At 42.1% G+C, this 23,637-nt stretch overlaps 1 protein-coding gene across 1 annotated transcript in view; it reads left to right on the forward strand.

Moving 5' to 3' along the window:
- tmem106c (transmembrane protein 106C) overlaps window positions 1-12,622 on the forward strand; it is a 69,428-nt gene extending 56,806 nt beyond the window's left edge. Inside the window, exon 7 of the mRNA XM_063038107.1 lies at window positions 9,993-12,622. Coding sequence (XP_062894177.1) covers window positions 9,993-10,110 — 118 coding nt within the window. The 3' untranslated portion in view covers window positions 10,111-12,622. The remainder of the gene's footprint in view (window positions 1-9,992) is intronic.
- The last annotated feature ends 11,015 nt before the right edge of the window (window positions 12,623-23,637 follow it).

Below are 23,637 nucleotides of genomic sequence, written 5' to 3' on the forward strand. Positions count from 1 at the left end.
TACCGACGACAAATTTACTGGCCTATAATTTCCCGGATTACTTTTTGATCCTTTTTTAAACAATGGAACAACATGAGCCATTCTCCAATCCTCCGGCACCTCACCTGTAGACACTAACATTTTAAATATATCTGCCAGGGCCCCCACAATTTCAACACTAGTCTCCTTCAAGGTCCGAGGGAATACCCTGTCAGGTCCTGGGGATTTATCCACTTTAATTTGCCTCAAGATAGCAAGCACCCCCTCCTTTTCAATCTGTACAGTTTCTATGATCTCACTACTTGTTTCCCTTAATTCCATAGACTTCATGCCAGTTTCCTTAGTAAATACAGATGCGAAAAACCCATTTAAGATCTCCCCCATTTCTTTTGGTTCCGCACATAGCCGACCACTCTGATCTTCAAGAGGACCAATTTTATCCGTTACGATCCTTTTACTCTTAATATACCTGTAAAAGCTCTTTGGATTATCCTTCACTTTGACTGCCAAGGCAACCTCACGTCTTTTAGCCCTCCTGATTTCTTTAAGTATTTTCTTGCACTTTTTATACTCCTCAAGCACCTTATTTACTCCCTGTTTCCTATACATGTCATACAACTCTCTTCTTTATCAGAGTTGCAGTATCACTTGAGAACCAAGGTTCCTTATTCCTATTCACTTAGCCTTTAATCCTGACAGGAACATACAAGCTCTGCACTCTCAAAATTTCTCCTTTGAAGGCTTCCCACTTACCGATCACATCCTTGCCAGAGAACAACCTGTCCCAATCCACGCTTTTTAGATCCTTTCTCATTTCTTCAAATTTGGCCGCCTTCCAGTTCAGAACCTCAACCCTAGGACCAGATCTATCCTTGTCCATGATCAAATTGAAACTAATGGTGTTATGATCACTGGAACCAAAGTGCTCCCCTACACACACTTCCGTCACTTGTCCTAACTTGTTTCCTAACAAGAGATCCAATATTGCATCCCCTCTAGTTGGTACCTCTATATATTGATTTAGAAAACTTTCCTGAACACATTTTACAAACTCTAAACTATCTAGACCCCTAACAGTATGGGAGTCCCAATCAATATGTGGAAAATTAAAATCCCCTACTACCACCACAACTTTGTTTCCTGCAGTTGCCTGCTATCTCTCTGCAGATCTGCTCCTCCAATTCTCGCTGACTATTGGGTGGTCTATAATACAACCCCACTAATGTGGCCATACCTTTCCTGTTTCTCAGCTCCACCCATAAGGACTCAGTAGACAAGTCCTCTAATCTGTCCTGCCTGAGCACTGCTGTAATATTTTCCCTAACAAGCAATGCCACTCCCCCACCTTTCATTCCTCTGCCTCGATCACATCTGAAACATCGGAACCCTGGAATATTAAGCTGCCAGTCCTGCCCCTCCTGTAGCCAAGTTTCACTAATTGCTATAACGTCATAATTCCACGTGTCAATCCACGCCCTCAACTCGTCTGCCTTCCCTGCAATACTCCTAGTATTGAAATATATACACCTCAGAAGATTTTTTTTACCACCACTCACAATCTTTCTATTTGCGGCTTTGCTGGAACTTTTAACATATTTTATTTTCACTCCAGCCCCGCTGTCAGCTCTGGCACTCTGGTTCCCATCCCCCTGCAAATCTAGTTTAAAGCCTCCCCAATGCACTAACAAACCTCCCTGAAAGGATATTGGTCCCCTTGTAGTTCAAGTGTAACCTGTCTCTCTTGTACAGGTCCCACCTACCCCAGAAGAGCTCCCAATGATCCTGAAATCTGAAACCCTGCCCCCTACACCAGTTCCTCAGCCACTTGTTCATCCTCCAGAGCATCCTATTCCTACCCTCACTGGCGCATAGCACAGGTAGCAATCCTGAGATTACCACCCTTGAGGTCCTGCTCTTCAACTTCCTACCAAGCTCTCTATACTCACTCTCCAGGACCTCCTCACTTTTCCTTGCTATGTCATTGGTGCCGATGTGCACCACGACATCTGGCTGATCACCCTCCCACTTCAGAATGTCATACAAGTGATCAGAGACATCCTTGACCCTGGTATCCGGGAGGCAACAAACCATCCTGGATTCTCTGTCACGACCACAGAACCTCCTATCAGTACTTCTAACTATCGAGTCCCCTATCACTACCGCTCTCCTCTCCCCCCCCCCCCCCCTTTTCTGCACTGCAGAACCAGACTCAGTGCCAGAGATCTGGCTGCTGCAGCTTGTCGCAGGTAAGTCATCCCCCCCCCCACCCCCAAACAGTATCCAATGCGGTATACTTGTTGAGAGGAATGGCCACAGGGGAACCCTGCTCTGCCTGCCCTTTCCTCTTCCCTTGCCTGACAGTGACCCAATTTGCTGTGCTCTGCTCCTGTGGTGTAACTACCTCCCTGTAGCTACTACCTATAATCTCATTCTTCCGAATGATCCGGAGGTCATCTAGCTCCTGCTCCAGTTCCCTGACGGGGTTTGTTAGGAGCTGCAGCTGGATGCACTTCTTGCAGGTGTCGTCAGGGACACTGGAGGGCTCCCTGACTTCCAACATCCTGCCTGGCACTCTCTCTACTCTAAACAATCTGGACAAAAAACTTACCAGAACCTACCCTGGCCTCTGCCTGTTCTCGCCGAAGCCTCACCCAATGCAGTACAGCTGATCCCTTAGGCTCAATGACAAACTGCTCTAAAAAGCCATCTCTTAAGCATTCAACAAACTCATGCTATTTGAGATCCCATACCAACCTGATTTTCCCAATTGACCTGCATGTTAAAATCTCCCATGACCATCATAACATAGCCTTTTTGACGTGCCTTTTCTACTTCCTGTTGTAATCTGTAGTCCACCTCCCAGCCACTGTTGGGAGGTCTGTATGTAACTGCCATTAGTGTACTTTTACCCTTGCAGTTTCTTAACTCAACCCACAAGGACTCAACATCTTACAATCCCATGTCACACCTTTCTACTGATTTGATGCCTTTTTTTTTAAACCAGTAGAGCCATACCCACCCCCTCTGCCTATCCCTCCGATATAAAGTGTAACTTTGGACATTCAGCTCCCAACTACAGCCATCCTTCAGCCACAATTCAGTGATGGCCACAACGTCATACCTGGCAACCTGACCCAAGGCTTGTGTCCCTTTGGGTCTTTCCGCTTTGTGAGCACCTTCTCCCCTGTAATAGCAACTGCACTCAGTTTTCTTCCCTCACACCCTTCAACATCTAGCACACTGTTAGTGTTTTCCACAGTGAAGTCTGATGCAAAATACTCATTTAGTTCATCTGCCATCTCCTTGTCCCTCATTTTCTAGCAGTCCTATATCCACTCTTGTCCCTTTATTTTTTTTTAACATACATGGAAAAAGCTTTTACTATTCACTTTGATATTATTTGCTAGTTTGCTTTAATATTTTTCCTTTTCCCTCAATGATTTTAATTGCTCTGTAGGTTTTTAAAAGCTTCTTAATCATCTCTAGGCACTAATTTTTGTGTTGTATGCCCTCTTGCTTTTACATTAGCTTTGACTTCCCTTGTCAGCCATGGTTGTACTATTTTGCCATTTTGAGTGTTTTTGGAATACACCTATCCAGCTCCTTCCTTCCTTTTTCCTAGAAGCTTAAGCCATTGCTGCTCTGCTGATATCCCTGCCATCATCTCCTTCCAATTTACTTTGGCCAGTTCCTCTCTCGTACCACTAATTTCCGTGACTCCTTTGAAATACTGCTACGTGAGACTTTACTTTCTTCTTATCAAATTTTAAGTTGAACTCTATATTGTGACCACTGTCTCCAAAGGGTTCTTTTACCTTAAGCTCAGTAATCATCTCTGGTTCATTACATAACACCCAATCCAGTATAGCTGATCCCCAGTAGGCTCAACGACAAATTGCTCTTCAAAAGCTATCTTGTAGGCACTCATCAAACCCACTCTCTTGTGAGTCATTTCCAACCTGATTTTCCCAATTGATCTGCATGTTGAAATCTTCCATGACTGTCATAACATTGCCCTTTTGACACACCTTTTCTATTTCCTGTTGTAATCTGTGGTCCACATCCCAGCTGCTGTTGGGAGGCCTGTATATAACTGCCATTAGTGTATTTTTACCCTTGCAGCTTCTTAACTCAACCCACAAGGATTCAACATCTTCCAATCCTATGTCATATCTTTCTACTGATTGATACTACTCTCTACCAGCAAAGCCACACCATCCCTTCTGTCCATCTTCCTATCCCTCCAATACAGCATGTAACCTTGGATGTTCAGCTCCTAACTCCAACCATTCTTCAGCCACGGTTCATTGATGGCCACATCATACCTGATGGTGTGTAATAGTGCAATAAGATCACCCACCTTTTTTCTTGTACTCCGTGTGTTGAGATATAACACTTTGAGTACTGTATATGCTACCCTTTTTGATTCTGCATCATTATTGCAGTGATACTTGCCCTGCTGGCTGCAATTTTGTCCTATCATCTGCCTGCCCTTCCTCACGGTCTTTGCTCTTTTTTAAACCATCCATCCTATCCTGAGTTCCTGAGTCCCATCACTCAGGTTCCCCCCCCTCCCCCCCCCCCACAACTCTAACAAACCTCCCCACGAGAATATTGGTCCCCCTTGGGTTCAGGTGCAACCTGTCACTTTTGAAAAGGTCATACCTCCCCCAGAAGAGATCCTAATGATCCAAGGTCTATGTAATACATGTGCTTACTATAATTCTGTTTTCTTTTTCTCTCATATATTGCTGCCACAAAGTTAAATTTCATAGCATATACCTGTGATATTAAACCTGATTCTGATTCTAGGAGAATACCATAAGATTTGGAAAATGTCTAGTGTGGCTCCTCCTTCAAAAGAAGGCAGAAGTGGTGAACTATACATCCCTTGTTGGCAAGGTGCTGCAGTTTGGGCTAATCCTAACCCCAATTACCAATGTTAAGAAAACACAAGAACTTAAAAAGAAGAAATCAATTAAATGGCAAGATTGTTATTGTGAGGGAAGTGCTTCAAATTTTCTATGCATCACACAAAACTTGAAAGTGACACTATAGTGTTGATGGTGTATTTGGCTCATAAAATAAACTGCAAATTGATGAGTGGCTGGTGTAAGAGTACAATAACAGAAGAGATGGTTTTCTCATTATGATGCTAATGTGGCATAATTAAGACCATAAGATATCAGAGTAATATTAGGCCATTTGGCCTGTCAAATCTTCCTTCATATTGATGAAGGAAGAGCAGTAGATGTAGTGTATATGGATTTCAGCAAGGCATTTGATAAGGTACCCCATGCAAGGCTTATTGAGAAAGTAAGGAGGCATGGGATCCAAGGGGACATTGCTTTGTGGATCCAGAACTGGCTTGCCCACAGAAGGCAGAGTGGTTGTAGATGGGTCATATTCTGCATGGAGGTCGGTGACCAGTGGTGTGCCTCAGGGATCTGTTCTGGGACCCTTACTCTTCGTGATTCTTATAAATGACCTGGATGAGGAAGTGGAGGGATGGGTTAGTAAGTTTACTGATGACACAAAGGTTGGGGGTGTTGTGGATAGTGTGGAGGGCTGTCTGAGGTTACAGCGGGACATTGATAGGATGTAAAACTGGGCTGAGAAGTGAAGTGGTTCATTTTGGTAGGTCAAATATGGCAGAATATAGTATTAATGGTAAGACTCTTGGCAGTGTGGAGGATCAGAGGGATCTTGGGGTCTGAGTCCACAGGACACTCAAAGCAGCTGAGCAGATCGATTCTGTGGTTAAGAAGGCATATGATGTATTGGTCTTCATCAATCGTGGAATTGAATTTAGGAGCAGAGAGGTAATGTTGCAGCTATATAGGACCCTGGTCAGACCCCACTTGGAGTACTGTGCTCAGTTCTGGTTGCCTCACTAGAGGAAGGATGTGGAAGCCATAGAAAGGGTGCAGATGAGATTTATAAGAATGTTTCTTGGATTGGGGAGCATGCCTTATGAGAATAGGTTGAGTGAACTCTGCCTTTTCTGCTTGGAGCGATGGAGGATGAGAGGTGACCTGATGGAGGTGTATAAGATGATGAGAGGCATTGATTGTGTGGATAGTCAGAGGCATTTTCCCAGGGCTGAAATGGCTGCCACAAGAGGGCATAGGTTTAAGGTGCTTGGGAGTAGGTACAGAGGAGATGTCAGGGGTAAGTTGTTTTTTTTAAACTCAAGAGTGGTGAGTGCATGGAATGGGCTGCCGGCAATGGTGGTGGAGGTGGATACGATAGGGTCTTTTAAGAGACTTCTGGATAGGTACATGGAGCTTAGAAAAATTGAGGGCTACAGGTAAGCCTCGTAATTTTTAAGGTAGGGACATGTTCAGCACAATTTTGTGGGCTAAAGGGCCTGTATTGTGCTGTAGGTTTTCTATGTTTGTTTCTAAATTTGTTCTGCCATTTCATTGTGGCTGATCCAATTTACCTCTCGGTCACAATCTCTTGCCTTCTCCCTGTATCCCTTTATGCCCTGACTAATCAAGAATCTATCAACCACTGCCTTAAATATACCCAATGACTTGGCCTCCACAGCCACCTGTGGCAATGACTTCTACAGATTTACCACTCTCTGGTTAAAGGAATTCCCCATCAGTTCTAAAAGGATGTCCCTCTATTCTGAGGCTATGTCCTCCAGTCTTCCTCCCCCACCATAGGAAACGTCCTCTCCATGTCCACTCCATTGAGGCCTTTCCACATTTGATAGGTTTCAATGAGGTCATCCCTCATTCTTCTGAATTCCAGTGAGTACAGGCCCAGAGCCATCAACCATTAGGGAATCCTGCACGAAGATGCCTAAATCCCTTTGCACCTCAGATTTTTGAATTTTCTCTCTTTTGAAAATGTTCTACACTTTTATTCTTTTTGCCAAAGGGCATGACAATACATTTCCTGACACTGTATTCCATCTGCCACTTTGCCCATTCTCCTAATCTGTCTTGAGTCCTTCTGTAGCTTTCTAGCTTCCTCTAAACTATCTACCTGTCTGCTTACCTTTGTGTCATCTACAAACTTGGCCGTGAAGTCATCAATTCCATCACCCGAGTCATTGACGTGCAATGTAAAAAGAAATTGTCCTAACATATGCTCCTGTTGAACACCACTTGTCACTGTAGTCAATCAGACAAACTCCCTTCATTTCCACTCTATGCATCCTGCCAGACTGAAAATTATTTCCTGTTTTTATTTTTCATTTGGGGAAGCTGAATAGAATTAAACCTGGTGAACATGGTTTTTGAGATATAAATCACGTTTGTCAAATCTGCTCATTCTTTAAGAATGTGACAAGGTTGATAGGAAGCTGTAGACATAGTGTATTTGAATTCCCTAACTGCATTTGACAAGGTGATGTGAGGCTGGTGCATTAAGAACTGAATGTAGCAATGGAAACTGGCTTTTATGGAAAGCAGCTGGAATAAAAGCCTCCTTTTCAGGCTGGAGGGATGCAACTAATGGAGTGCCCCAGTGACCAAGTCTCTAAGTTTACTATTAACATTAATAACCTGGAGGAGGGAATAAAATGTTGAGACAAATCTGTACGAGAGCATGTGATGAGAGCATAATGATTCTGCAGAGATCTGCATCAAATCACTGACTCCATGAAATTTGTCTGCTTCAGCAGTTCAGTACATAATTGCTAAATGACAACAAGATGTATAAAAAATAAGTCATGCAAAAAAGAACAAAATAGTGAAGTACTGTTCATGGACCATTCAAAAATCTGATGCCAGAGGGGAAGAAGCTGTTCCTATAATGTTGAGTGTGTCTTCAGGCTCCTGTACTTCATTGATGGTAGTAATGAGAAGAGGGCATGTCCTGGATGGTTACGGTGCTTAATGATGGATGCTGTCTTCTTGAGATTTTGCCTTGATACTGGGGAGGCTGGGTCCATGTTGGAGCTGGCAGAGTTTACAGCCCTCTAAAGCATTTTTCCATCCTGTGCATTGTTGCCTCTGTACCTGGAGTGAGTTACATTCTTGAGTGCACCTGTATTGATTGTCAGTGAGATTTACTTTCAATCTGCATACAGATAGTGATTGGGTGAAAACCAGACTACTGGAGTTTGATGTAGGGAAGTGTGAGGTCATTGAGTAGATCATCCAAATGAAGTTAGATGGCAAATGGGATCAAGATGTTCTAGGACTTGCCTGCTTCTAGTGATTCATACACCATAAGTAATTCAGGAAGCAGATGGCATATTGACCTTTATTACCAAAGGGTTGGAATTTAAGAATAGGAAGGTTTTGTTCCAATTATACAGGGTGTTGGTGTGACCACAGTTTTGTGTACAGTTTTTCTCCCTCACCTACAAAAGTAATAGTAGCATTGGAGGTAGTCCGAAGGAGAATGATAAGGTTAATTCCTGGGATGAGAGTTCTCATTATACAGTTTGGGTCTGTATTCCTTGGGGTTTAAAAGAACCTTGTTCAAACAGAAGATCCTAAGGGGTGTTTGATAAGGTAGATATTAGGACGCTTCCAATAGCGGTGGAGTTAGGAGCCAGGAGGCATGGCTGCAGACTGAGGCATTGGGACATGTCAGAGGGCAGTGAATGTTGTAGAGTGGATGAAATTACCGGAGAAACAGAGTCACTGGTAGATACAAAGCAGCTTCTTTATTTGACACAACAAGGTACAGTAGGCATCTTACGGACGGAGATGCTTTCTGCCGAAAGGTCTGTTAGCTCAATGTGGGCTCGATATTTATATGCTAAACACAAAGGCAATCGCTACTTAAAAGTTATAGACAATGCTTCCTATTGAAGCTACATACAAAATAACGCACCATCCTTCCGACACCACCATGTCTGGGTTGGTATGCACAGCCTTTAGGAATGCAAGTTAAGTCTACGATACTTTTATTTGGCATTTCCCTTGCTAACATAGAAGACAATTAGTATTTATAATGTATAGGTGATACTGCCTTCGAAACTACAGTATCAGGTCAAACTACCAGAAGTATCTGGTATTCACACCTTTTAGGAAGCCCATTGTGGTAGACTCAATCCACAGTCCTTTGTCAAACAGTTAAAATAGAATTTTGGTGGCCAAAGTCATTTAAGTGTAAACAAATCATCTACCCAAAAAGAAATCCACTCTAACAGTGAATATCTGGAATATTCTTCCCTTAGGTAGTGGAAGCAGATCATTGGGTATAATTAAGATGACAATTGTATGACATTCTGAAGTGGGAGGGTGATCAGCCAGATGTCGTGGTGCACATCGGTACCAATGACATAGCAAGGAAAAGTGAGGAGGTCCTGGAGAGTGAGTATAGAGAGCTTGGTAGGAAGTTGAAGAGCAGGACCTCAAGGGTGGTAATCTCAGGATTGCTACCTGTGCTATGTGCCAGTGACGGTAGGAATAGGATGCTCTGGAGGATGAACAAGTGGCTGAGGAACTGGTGTAGGGGGCAGGGTTTCAGATTTCAGGATCATTGGGAGCTCTTCTGGGGTAGGTGGGACCTGTACAAGAGAGACAGGTTACACTTGAACTACAAGGGGACCAATATCCTTTCAGGGAGGTTTGTTAGTGCATTGGGGAGGCTTTAAACTAGATTTGCAGGGGGATGGGAACCAGAGTGCCAGAGCTGACAGCGGGGCTGGAGTGAAAATAAAATATGTTAAAATTAAGATGCAGAAGCTAGCATGATCAACTATGAGCATACTGAAAGGTGGGACAGGCCTCTTTGGTCTGGTGGCCTATTCCTGATTTTTTTTTGTTGTTTTTTGGGGGGTGGAGTTGAGGAATCTCTTGTGCCACTGGTCTTTGGATATGTATAGAATATTTTGCTTGCACCCCAGAGCAATGTTCTGCTATGTCTGTTCAAATCTATCTCCATTTTGATATTACACAACATAATGTGTGATGGTATGAGGATGTCCTATCCAAGGACAGGAGTGCCAATATTGCCAGTAATACTACTTGTAACAATGTAAACTGTTCTTAATGTTCAGACAAGGACGTTCATGCCATATTATCTTTTTTCTTTCTTAGGACGACAGTGAAAAGCTCTTACTTGGGACATCCATCACAGAACTCTTTGGAAGCATACCGCTATTTGGATTGTGGCTCCAATTCTACAGCATACAGGAGACCTGCTCTAAATCACTGATTTCTGGCTTTTCTGCATCTAAGCTCTTATCCATCCCCAAAATATTTCAATGTAATCTGTATTCATTAAACACTAGGCTGCTCTCATTGGAATATTTGAAAGGCCTATTTCTGCCTCATTTGTTACAGTGGCCATTATCACTTATTTAATTATGTGGTATTTTTATCAAGTAATGCCCAAGAATATGGATTTTAACCTGGTGACTACTATACCTTGATCCTCTTGAAGAAAGCTTGTGTGTTTTTGTTTTAAACAATCCACCCATTGAGTCTCCACTGTTCCATACAATGGATTGTTGCACTTGTAGCATAGCCAAGCACTGGAAATTAAAAATTCCAGAACCAGTATATGATTCTGGCTGCTTTCTCAACCCTTGTGCCCCGCACACTAGCTCCTGAATTGCATATGCACTTTAGCCCAATCTTGCTCACTTTCTCTGATCCCTTTTGTATCCTGAATTTGGGTCTTGTCCTTTACTCTGGTCCTGATATTTTTGTTTATTCCCCTTTTTTCCTTCTATACACTTTAAATGCATTTGGCCACTGGAATGCAGCCTATCTTATTTAAAAACTTGTTAAGTTCACATTTAAAACCTTGTATCCAAGTTGTTACCAATAGTTTTTTTATACATCAGCTTCAGTAATCACATTTCAATTAAACGTAACCAGAGTTTTAAAAAAATTGCAAAAACTGTTTAAAACATAACCTGGTAGCAGTTGACAGTACCGTAAGGAGAAACTAGTCCTCTTCACTTGCATGTATTAAGTTGTATTGTACTGAGTTTGCAACTGCTCTTGTAGCAATACATTCTAATATGCTTGTTCCATCACTAAAAACACTAAATTTGATAGTGATCTAGCCTGATGCAATCTTGATAATTTCACTTCATTCCCTTTAATTGGAGCGGAGATCGTTTGGTTGCATCTGTCTTTTTTAGGACGGGTTCAGTTGTGCCAGTGGCTAATTAACTGTTCAAAGCTGGGTGTTTAAATGGCTATGTACCTTGGGTGCAGAAAATAAATCCCTAACTACTGAAGCTCAAAGTGACATGGGAGATAACAAATCTTCAAGCTAACTTCATTGGCTGCCTCTGCTATATTTTGTGACTATGTCACCACCTGCCTTGCCAATTGCATAAGATCAGAAAGGGAACTTGAAAGTTTGGTTTCCAGTGGAGCAATCTAGACAAAGGAGGAAGACTGAATCTTACTGTGATTTATCATGAAAAATATTTTTGAAAATGAATTTTATTGTGGTGTAATTTATTCCCAGATGTGTTTGTATTATAACCTCTAAAGTACACTTGGAGGGGTTAGGAAGGAGACACCAACAAATTGTAATGTTCTTTTGACTTGACTTCAGCTCGTGACTCAGATAGGTATTGCTCTATTTATTTTAATGACTAAAGCTATTGGTTGTTGACAGATGTTTTGGCATGTCCAAATATGTTCAATTAAGTGAGATCCAGTTCTGTACATGATGTAGCACAATCATTGTTGCAAATATGATGGGACCATAAATTTTTGTCGTGGTTGAGTGCTGCGGGAAAAGGGAAAACAATAAAATTTGGCTTAGTTTACTGGCTGGTTCTGCTGGGTTTACTGAATTTGTACTTTCTCAGTTATCCACCGATCTTACTTAACTGACAGATTGACTTTGCCAATAATTATCATGCCTTTTCAAACCGATCTTGCAACAAAATTATTTGCTCCTGAAACTAGTGTTTGCACTTGTCCACCAGGTCCAGCATTCTACCAGTGAGGAGTTGATGGGATAACAATTTTTAATTTCAGTTTCAAAATTTAAAAAGCTGGTTTCTGTGGTCAGTAAGTCAGCATTCACCCCCCCCCCCCAAAAAAAAATAAAATATGCATTGGTTGCAATTCGAGGAAAAAATAGACCCTTGTGAACTTTCAGCAAAATCGTTTGTGATCCTTGGTTTATCCAGTTCTCACCCCCTCCCCCACCCCGCACTCCTGGAAGGATAGCTTTCTGTGACAAATTCAGCCCATCCTATCATGAATTTTGATACAATAACTTTATAAATTCTGGGCTTACAAAACTAGATTTTCTATTTAATCATGTTTCATACAGGATTGTTTTCAAAGGGAAAGGCCAGGAGGCCTGACCAGGCTGGAATGTCTTTAGCACTGGGCTGATGTGCATTGTTTAAATGTAATGCTGTCAGGTACAAGCACTTTTTCCAAATAAATATTCATTAAGGGACTAGTGTGTTGACTTCTATAATTTTCAGTGATGTGAAGTACTGCTTTTGGCTTTTTAAATGTCTTGCTATTGCTCCCTAGTGACAAATAGGCAATTGGTCTACGCTGTGACTATGTAAAGTTTCTAATGAGCTATTAAAGTAATCAACTGAAAATCTTGCGCAAAGATTCATTCATAGCTGAGCTGCTTATGGCTGCTGTATAATTTTTATAGCACTTGTTCTCACCTTGTGTGCAAACACTCAATTTTCCATCTCTGGTTTATGTTTACTGCTGACATTCTGTAGAGTATTGGTTAGAGTATAGAGTAACTTCTGTAAAGTCTTGGGCACATGTATATAGCTAAGACATTTGCACAGTACTGTAATTTTGCACTGTACTGCTGCCACAAAAAACACAATTTTCATGACACATGAGTGATCAGAATCAGATTTCATATCACCAGCATATGTCGTGAAATTTGTGAACTTTACAGCAGCAGTACAATGAAATGCATGATAATATAGAGGGGGAGAAACTGAATTACTGGAAGTATATTTGTATTAAATAGTTAAGTTAAAGCAAAAAACAACAAGATTTAAAAAAAAAAGTAGTGAGGTAGTGTTCCTGGGTTCAATGCCAGTTTAGAAATCAGCTGGCAGAGGGGAGGAAGCTGTCCTGAATTGTTGTGTGCTCCTTCAAGCTTCTGTACCTCCTCCCCGACAGTAGCAGTGTGAAGAGGGCATGCCCTGGGTGGTGGGATCTTTAATGATAGGCATTGCTGTATTGAGTATTTTAGTTGACAAATCAAATCTCCTCAAACTCAATGAAGTATAGCTACTCTCTTGCTGCCTTTATAGCGGCATCAATATACTGCGTCTAGATTAGGTCCTCAGATATTGAAAACCAGGAACTTGAAATTGCTCTTCTCTCTACTTCTGATCTCTCTGAAGATTAGTTTGTGTTCCCTTGCTTTACCCTTCCTGAAACCCACAATCAGCTCTTTGGTCTTGCTGACACTGAGTGCAAGTTGATAAACCTGATTCTGATATAGTTCTCTACAGTGGACTGAAATGCTTGACCATATAGATATTAAGATAGAGAGGGTGTGCTGGAGCTTTTGAAAAGTATTGTTTGATAACTCACTGGGACTGGATGAGATATACTGCAGACCACTGTGGGAAGCGAGGGAGGAGATTGCTGAGCCTCTTGCAATAATCTTTACGTCATCAATAGGGACGGGAGAGGTTGTGGAGGATTGGAGCATTGCAAATGTTGTTCCCTTATTCAAGAAAGGAAGTAGAGATGACCCAGGAAATGATAGACCTGCGAATCTGACTTCAGTGGTGGGCAAGTTGTTGAAGAAGATCCTGTGAGGCAGGATTTATGAGCATTTGGAGGGACATAAACTGATTAGGGATAGTCAGCATGGCACCAGAGACAGAAGCTCGAGCTCTGCTCCAGATTGACAAATACAGTACTGTGCAAATGTGTCTCTCTGTCTCTCGCACAGTGCTATATCAGTCAGGGTGTGAAACTTTCACCCCAATAAAGTTCCTGTTTTGTATTGAATATGGTTGTTGAAAAATCTGATGAAGCAGTCTGACTATCTTGTCTCTGTCTCTGTCTCTAGTCTCGATGTGAAACTTTCACCCCAATAAATTTTCTGTTTTGTATTGAACATAGTTGTTCAAAAATTTGATGAAGCATTCTGACTACCTGGTCTCTGGTTAAGTTCAGGCATAGAGTTTGTTCACTTAATTGTAGTTCTACTCACATTAGTTCCTGAACCTTAAACTGCTTTGACTGATCTCTCATCTATTTTTGAACTCTGCATTTTTAATCCCATTGAATACAACAATAAAATTCTTTTTCAAAAGTGGGTACTTGTCTGCTGCAACTTTGTTAAATAATAGTTATGCAGGTATGGCGCAAAATGCATTTTATTCTTCTAAGTAAGCACAAGGGGGCCTGCTTTTGTCCCCACATTTGACCAGTCTATCACTCATGCAGAATATTTTCATTTCTGAGCAAATTGGCAAATCAGCTATTAAATACCTGTTATGCTGCCAGTACCATAATGTAGCTGGCTGTTTCTGGTTTTGACACTAGGCACTGATTCTCGTGAATAATGCTGGATGTAATACAATGCAAGGAAAGTGTAGCTTGAATGTCTGTATACCCATGACTGTATTGCCACCCACAGCTCCAATCTGCTAATTTAATTTGCTGATGATACTACATTGATTGACCTTATCTCAATGAAGCAGCTGACAGAAGAAGTCATCACCCTGACAGTGGTGTCAAGAAAACAGCCTCTCCCTCAGTGTCACAAAGACAAAGGAGCTGGTTGTGGACTACAGGAGGAATGGAGATCGGCTAACCCCTATTGACAGCAATGGATCTGGGGTTGAGAGAGTGAACAACTTTAAGTTCCTCAGCATCCACATCACTGAGGACCTCACGTGGTCTGTAAGCACCAGCTGTGTGGTGAAAAAGGAACAACATCACCTCTTTCACCTCACAGTTCCGGAAGTTTGGTATGGCCCCCAAATCCTAAGAACTTTCTACAGGGGCACAATCCTGACTGGCTGCATCACTGCCTGGTATGGGAACTGTACTTCCCTCAATCGCAGGACTCTGCAGAGAGTGGTGCAGACAACCCAGCGCATCTGTAGATGTGAACTTTCCACTCTTCAGGACATTTACAAAGACAGGTGTGTAAAAAGGGCCCGAAGGATCATTGGGAACCCAAGTCACCCCAGCCACAAACTGGTTCATTTGCTACCATCCAGGAAACAGTACCGCACTATAAAAGCCAGAACCAACAGGCTCCGGGACAGCTTCTTCCACCAGGCCATCAGACTGATTAATTCATGCTGATACAACTGTATCTGTATGTTATATTGACTGTCCTGTTGTACATACTATTTATTATAAATTACTATAAATTGCACATTGCAGATTTAGGTGGAGATATAACAAAGATTTTTACTCATGTATATACATAGAAACATAGAAACATAGAAAATAGGTGCAGGAGTAGGCCATTCGGCCCTTCGAGCCTGCACCGCCATTTATTATGATCATGGCTGATCATCCAACTCAGAACCCAGCCTTCCCTCCATACCCCCTGACCCCTGTAGCCACAAGGGCCATATCTAACTTCCTTTTAAACATAGCTAATGAACTGGCCTCAACAGTTTGCTGTGGCAGAGAATTCCACAGATTCACCACTCTCTGTGTGAAGAAGTTTTTCCTAACCTCGGTCCTAAAAGGCTTCCCCTCTATCCTCAAACTGTGACCCCTCGTTCTAGACCTCCCCAACATCGGGAACAATCTTCCTGCATCTAGCCTGTCCAATCCCTTTAGGATCTTATACGTTTCAATCAGATCCCCCCTCAATCTTCTAAATTCCAACGAGTACAAGCCCAGTTCATCCAGTCTTTCTTCATATGAAAGACCTGCCATCCCAGGAATCAATCTGGTGAACCTTCTTTGTACTCCCTCTATGGCAAAGATGTCTTTCCTCAGATTAGGGGACCAAAACTGCACACAATACTCCAGGTGTGGTCTCACCAAGGCCTTGTACAACTGCAGTAGTACCTCCCTGCTCCTGTACTCGAATCCTCTCGCTATAAATGCCAGCATACCGTTCGCCTTTTTCACCGCCTGCTGTACCTGCATGCCCACTTTCAATGACTGGTGTATAATGACACCCAGGTCTCGTTGCACCTCCCCTTTTCCTAATCGGCCACCATTCAGATAATAATCTGTTTTCCTATTTTTGCCACCAAAGTGGATAACTTCACATTTATCCACATTAAATTGCATCTGCCATGAGTTTGCCCACTCACCCAACCTATCCAAGTCACCCTGCATCCTCTTAGCATCCTCCTCACTGCTAACACTGCCACCCAGCTTCGTGTCATCCGCAAACTTGGAGATGCTGCATTTAATTCCCTCATCCAAGTCATTAATATATATTGTAAACAACTGGGGTCCCAGCACTGAGCCTTGCGGTACCCCACTAGTCACCGCCTGCCATTCTGAAAAGGTCCCGTTTATTCCCACTCTTTGCTTCCTGTCTGCTAACCAATTCTCCACCCACACCAATACCTTACCCCCAATACCGTGTGCTTTAAGTTTGCACACTAATCTCCTATGTGGGACCTTGTCAAAAGCCTTTTGAAAATCCAAATATACCACATCCACTGGTTCTCCCCTATCCACTCTACTAGTTACATCCTCAAAAAATTCTATGAGATTCGTCAGACATGATTTTCCTTTCACAAATCCATGCTGACTTTGTCCGATCATTTCACCGCTTTCCAAATGTGCTGTTATCACATCCTTGATAACTGACTCCAGCAGTTTCCCCACCACCGACGTTAGGCTAACCGGCCTATAATTCCCCGGTTTCTCTCTCCCTCCTTTTTTAAAAAGTGGGGTTACATTAGCCACCCTCCAATCCTCAGGAACTAGTCCAGAATCTAACGAGTTTTGAAAAATTATCACTAATGCATCCACTATTTCTTGGGCCACTTCCTTAAGCACTCTGGGATGCAGACCATCTGGCCCTGGGGATTTATCTGCCTTCAATCCCTTCAATTTACCTAACACCACTTCCCTACTAACATGTATTTCGCTCAGTTCCTCCATCTCACTGGACCCTCTGTCCCTTACTATTTCTGGAAGATTATTTATGTCCTCCTTAGTGAAGACAGAACCAAAGTAATTATTCAATTGGTCTGCCATGTCCTTGCTCCCCATAATCAATTCACCTGTTTCTGTTTGCAGGGGACCTACATTTGTCTTTATCAGTCTTTTCCTTTTTACATATCTATAAAAGCTTTTACAGTCCGTTTTTATGTTCTCTGCCAGTTTTCTCTCATAATCTTTTTTCCCCTTCCTAATTAAGCCCTTTGTCCTCCTCTGCTGAACTCTGAATTTCTCCCAGTCCTCAGGTGAGCCACTTTCTCTGGCTAATTTGTATGCTACTTCTTTGGAATTGATACTATCCCTAATTTCTCTTGTCAGCCACGGGTGCACTACCTTCCTTGATTTATTCTTTTGCCAAACTGGGATGAACAATTGTTGTAGTTCATCCATGCAACCTTTAAATGCCTGCCATTGCATATCCACCGTCAATCCTTGAAGTGTCATTTGCCAGTCTATCTTAGCTAATTCATGTCTCATACCTTCAAAGTTACCCCTCTTTAAGTTCAGAACCTTTGTTTCTGAATTAACTACGTCACTCTCCATGTTAATGAAGAATTCCACCATATTATGGTCACTCTTACCCAAGGGGCCTCTCACGACAAGATCGCTAATTAACCCTTCCTCATTGCTCAAAACCCAGTCCAGAATAGCCTGCTCTCTAGTCGGTTCCTCGACATGTTGGTTCAAAAAACCATCCCGCATACATTCCAAGAAATCCTCTTCCTCAGCACCTTTACCAATTTGGTTCACCCAGTCTACATGTAGATTGAAGTCACCCATTATAACTGCTGTTCCTTTATTGCACACATTTCTAATTTCCTGTTTAATACCATCTCCGACCTCACTACTACTGTTAGGTGGCCTGTACACAACTCCCACCAGCGTCTTCTGCCCCTTAGTGTTACGCAGCTCTACCCATATCGATTCCACATCTTCCCGGCTTATGTCCTTCCTTTCTATTGCGTTAATCTCTTTTTTAACCAGCAACGCCACCCCACCTCCCCTTCCTTCGTGTCTATCCCTCCTGAATATTGAATATCCCTGAACGTTGAGCTCCCATCCCTGGTCACCCTGGAGCCATGTCTCTGTGATCCCAACTATATCATAATCATTAATAACAATCTGCACTTTCAATTCATATGAAGGATGGAAGTAATAAAGTCAATTCAATAATGTGTAATACTTGGTGCCATTATTCATATAGGCTTAAGGTTCACCTTGCATCTCATTCACATCTGGAGAGCATAGTTGGCTGCTCATAAGGCAGTATTCTGCTTAAACTTTTCTTCCCCCTGATTACCAGAATTGACATTTTGCTCTTGTCCCAGATTGTAATAGTCTAGATTTCTAATATTCAAACTTGACTATTGCAAACAGCTAGTTCTGTGCCTGTAAATGATCCCCCTGCCCCAGTCAGACCTCTTTCAGGCAAGTGTGTTACACTTTAATATCAGTTCTTAATTTGAACTTGCACCTGTGTTGATCTTCAGCAAGGAGGAAATGGTATTGCTGATCTGCACTATAGTCTCCCAATGAGGAAGTCAAGGATCCAGTTGCAGTTTAGTCTTGATATGTTGATGCAAGTGAATCTATGGGATATGAGAGGATAGTCATCACGAGGCTGAACTGATTCACCAAGGATCTGGACCCATTGCAATTTGCCTGTCGCCATGATAGGTCAAGAGCAGATGCAATCTCAATGGTTCTCCACATGGCTTTAGACCACCTGAACAACACAAACACCTATGTCAGGATGCTGTTCATCGACTACAGCTCAGCATTTAATACCATCATTCCCACAATCCTGATTGAGAAGTTACAGAACCTGGGCCTCTGTACCTCCCTCTGCAATTGGATCCTTGACTTCCTAACCAGAAGACCACAATCTGTGCAGATTGGTGATAACATCTCCTCCTCACTAATGAGTGACACTGGTGTACCTCAGGGGTGTGTGCTTAGCCCACTGCTCTACTCTCTCTATACCCATGTCTGTGTGGCTAGGCATATCTCAAATGCCATCTATAAATTTGCTGACGATACAACCATTGTTGCTAGAATCTCAGGTGGTGACGAGAGGGTGTACAGGAGTGAGATATGCCAACTAGTGGAGTGGTGTCGCAGCAACAACCTAGCACTCAACATCAGTAAGAGGAAAGAGCTGACTGTGGACTTCAGGAAGGGTAAGATAAAGAAACACATACCAATCCTCATAGAGGGATCAGAAGTGGAGAGAGTGAGCAGCTTCAAGTTCCTGGGCGACAAGATCGCTGAGGATCTAACCCGGTCCCAACATATCGATGTTGTTATAAAGAAGCCAAGACAGTGGCTATACTTCATTAGGAGTTTGAAGAGATCTGGTATGTCAACAATTGCACTCAAAAACTTTTATAGATGTACTGTGGAGAGCATTCTGACAGGCTGCATCAATGTCTGGTATGGAGGGGCTACTGCACAGGACTGAATGAAGCTGCAGAAGGTTGTAAATCTAGTCAGCTCCATCTTGGGTACTAACCTACAAAGTACCCAGGATATCTTCAGGGAGCGGTGTCTCAGAAAGGCAGCGTCCATTATCAAGGACCCCCAGCACCCAGGGCATGCCCTTTTCTCACTGTTACCATCAGGTAGGAGGTACAGAAGCCTGAAGGCACACACTCAGCGATTCAGGAAGAGCTTCTTCCCCTCTGCCATCTGATTCCTATACGGACATTGAACCTGTGAACACTACCTCACTTTAAGTATACATGAGTTCTGTTTTTTGCATGATTTTTAATCTATTCAATATACATATACTGTAATTGATTTACTTATTTATTATTAGAAACACAGAAAACCTGCAGCATAATACAGGCCCATCGGCTCATGACGCCATGCTGAACATGTACTTATTTTAGAAATTACCTGGGGTTACACATAGCCCTCTATTTTTCTAAGCTCCATTTACCTGTCCAGGAGTCTCTTAAAAGACCCTATTGTATCTTCCTCCACCACCGTCGCCGGCAGCCCATTCCACGCACTCACCACTCTCTGTGTATGTAAAAAAAAACTTACCCCTAACATCTCCTCTGTACCTACTTCCAAGCACCTTAAAACTGTACCCTCTCATGTTAGCCATTTCAGCCCTGGGAAAGAGCCTCTATCTACAGGATCAATGCCTCTCATCATCTTATACACCTCTATCAGGTCACCTCTCATCCTCCGCCACTCCAGGGAGAAAAAGCCGAGTTCACTCAACCTATTCTCATAGGGCATGCTCCCCAGTCCAGGCAACATCCTATACTGGTGATAATAAATCTGATTATGGTTGAATAGTGATAAGCAACAAATATTCCAGTAAATTCTGGACTATTGATATAGAGAACGACTTTAAATCTCACCAAGGCATGAATTGAAATCAAGATCTTTTTTTCAACTTTAAGAAGTTTGCTTTCAGTAAATGTAACCATGAGACTGGATTATTGTAAAAACCCATCTGGTTCTTCAGGAAACCTGCGATACTTAACAAATCTGCCCTCTGTAATTCCAGACCGCTGGCTCCCTAGATATGGCACAATTGGGGATAGCCAATGAATGTCAGGGTTTTCTGTGGTTCATTTTCCATGAACAAATAAGTAATACAATTTGTGCAAAGAGTTTGAGTTGAGTTAGAATGATCCAACTTGAAATTATGTAAAATTGAAACTAAATGTAATAAATACCATTACATAAATTTATTCTGTATTTTTAAAATCTCCGGACTTGATTGCAGAGAACAATAATATCATCAGTTTCAAGCTTCCACAATATCCTTTTGTTACAGTTGTTTTTGCTCTCCGTGAGAGGCTGGGTTTTTGCCTATTTGAATGGCCTGGCTCCGAAGGCCAACAATGAATACCTTGTTTCTCTTTGCCCTTATAACTCTTGTTTATGAATAAATTCAGTATGCCATAATTTAAGCAATCATCTCTGCTGCAAATCTTTTGTTCAAGTTTCGAGTGATTTATTTCCTATCCATCTTCAGAGTGGTTGGCTTATATATGAGGTTGCTTAGGTGTAAGCTGCTTATGTTTGCATGAAGAATTTCTCTCTATGCCAAACTTACTTGAGTATTGTATGTAAATGTTATCCATAAATCTGTCCAGAGGTGGTACAATCATTGTCCTGCTCAGAGTGAAATGCACCAAAGATATAGTTGAAATTCTCAGTGTGGACCTTGGCCTCTTTATTCTGTATTGTCATCCAGCTTTTACCTGCTGATCACAGCAGAATTTAGTGTCTATAGTGGGAATAAACGGGACCTTTTCAGAATGGCAGGCGGTGACTAGTGGGGTACCGCAAGGCTCAGTGCTGGGACCCCAGTTGTTTACAATATATATTAATGACTTGGATGAGGGAATTAAATGCAGCATCTCCAAGTTTGCGGATGACACGAAGCTGGGTGGCAGTGTTAGCAGTGAGGAGGATGCTAAGAGGATGCAGGGTGACTTGGATAGGTTGGGTGAGTGGGCAAACTCATGGCAGATGCAATTTAATGTGGATAAATGTGAAGTTATCCACTTTGGTGGCAAAAATAGGAAAACAGATTATTATCTGAATGGTGGCCGATTAGGAAAAGGGGAGGTGCAACGAGACCTGGGTGTCATTATACACCAGTCATTGAAAGTGGGCATGCAGGTACAGCAGGCGGTGAAAAAGGCGAACGGTATGCTGGCATTTATAGCGAGAGGATTCGAGTACAGGAGCAGGGAGGTACTACTGCAGTTGTACAAGGCCTTGGTGAGACCACACCTGGAGTATTGTGTGCAGTTTTGGTCCCCTAATCTGAGGAAAGACATCTTTGCCATAGAGGGAGTACAAAGAAGGTTCACCAGATTGATTCCTGGGATGGCAGGTCTTTCATATGAAGAAAGACTGGATGAACTGGGCTTGTACTCGTTGGAATTTAGAAGATTGAGGGGGGATCTGATTGAAACGTATAAGATCCTAAAGGGATTGGACAGGCTAGATGCAGGAAGATTGTTCCCGATGTTGGGGAGGTCTAGAACGAGGGGTCACAGTTTGAGGATAGAGGGGAAGCCTTTTAGGACCGAGGTTAGGAAAAACTTCTTCACACAGAGAGTGGTGAATCTGTGGAATTCTCTGCCACAGCAAACTGTTGAGGCCAGTTCATTAGCTATGTTTAAAAGGAAGTTAGATATGGCCCTTGTGGCTACAGGGGTCAGGGGGTATGGAGGGAAGGCTGGGTTCTGAGTTGGATGATCAGCCATGATCATAATAAATGGCGGTGCAGGCTCGAAGGGCCGAATGGCCTACTCCTGCACCTATTTTCTATGTTTCTATGTTTCTATAAGGTGCTTTGCAAAGTAAATTAAGCACTGAATGTATATCAAAACCATGTACTGTATCTACATGATCTTTCTGCAGCTATGGCACAGTTAGAAGTTTATTTGCTTGAAATTTACATCAGGCATTTGGAGCCTTTAATTTTGGATTAATACTGCAATTCAGGACTAAAGTTATGTACTCTGAAGCCATTTTTAAGACATCAAAGATGTTGCCTTCTCAAAGATGGATATGCCACTTTTGAACAACAGGGTAATGTCAGAAACCTAATTTGGTCATTAACTGTAGCTGTCTGGGAGTGTGTGCACGACTGTCTTCTGTTTTTCCAAGACTTGCTCCAAAGTTCTTAAATTGTGCAAGTCTCATGTTCTTCAAAATGTCCAAATCTGGTCATACTCCAGTTATGCAGACAGCTTAATTTGTGGTTAAATTATATTTCAAGCTACTTTCATGCAGTGATATAGAATAGGCTTTGCAAATTGAAGGATGAGCTCATTGTCACAACTATTTTAGGCTGTATGAAAACTGCACCTCTGTACATCAACTCTCCAAAAGGCAAGAAGTTCCCCAAAAGCTTTTACTCTGCATTGTTCCCCCTGGCTAATAGATTAAAAGTCCATTATGCTTGTTTTAAAAATGCTTGAAACAGTTGCCTGTGTGGAAGTTGCTAAGTATTGTTACCCTAACTTTCCTTGGGTCTCTCACTACTTTGAGAACCCAATTGTAAATATGGGTGTTTTAGAGAGCTTTTACCCTGTTCACTTATCTGCTAAGCATTCCAGTTTTTCTGGAGAGAGTATCTTGGCTGGTAAGGTTGCCTTCTTTTCCCCCATTACATGCATCATGTCTAGCCGATTAGGGCCTGAAAGTGGCAGAAAGTAAGGCACTGTGTTCCTCCTTTGAACTGCAAGTCATCTTAGTTTGTGATAAACAGCTGATCACACAGCCATATGTTGTTCTTGCTGATGATAAATAACCTGATACTTTAAAAAAAAACTGAACAGATGTGAATTTCTCAGATTGAATAGCAATTAATTCAGACAGAAGTATTTTTAATCCTACTCTGCCACTCTCTATTAATCCTACCCAATATCTTGGGTTCAACACTAAACATAGCAGTCTATGCTTTGTTAAAAAAAACTTAATCTAATTTTGTAGAATTCTTTCATGTCTTTAAGTATGACTTCTGTAAGTGGGGCATACATTTTGTAAACAATGATAGAGTCATGCTCACATATTTGTCAAATGACTGACCATTCAACTTCCACGAGTTCAGAAATTG

The sequence above is a fragment of the Mobula hypostoma genome, chromosome X1, assembly GCF_963921235.1.
Source record: "Mobula hypostoma chromosome X1, sMobHyp1.1, whole genome shotgun sequence".
NCBI classification, from domain to species: Eukaryota; Metazoa; Chordata; class Chondrichthyes; order Myliobatiformes; family Myliobatidae; genus Mobula; species Mobula hypostoma.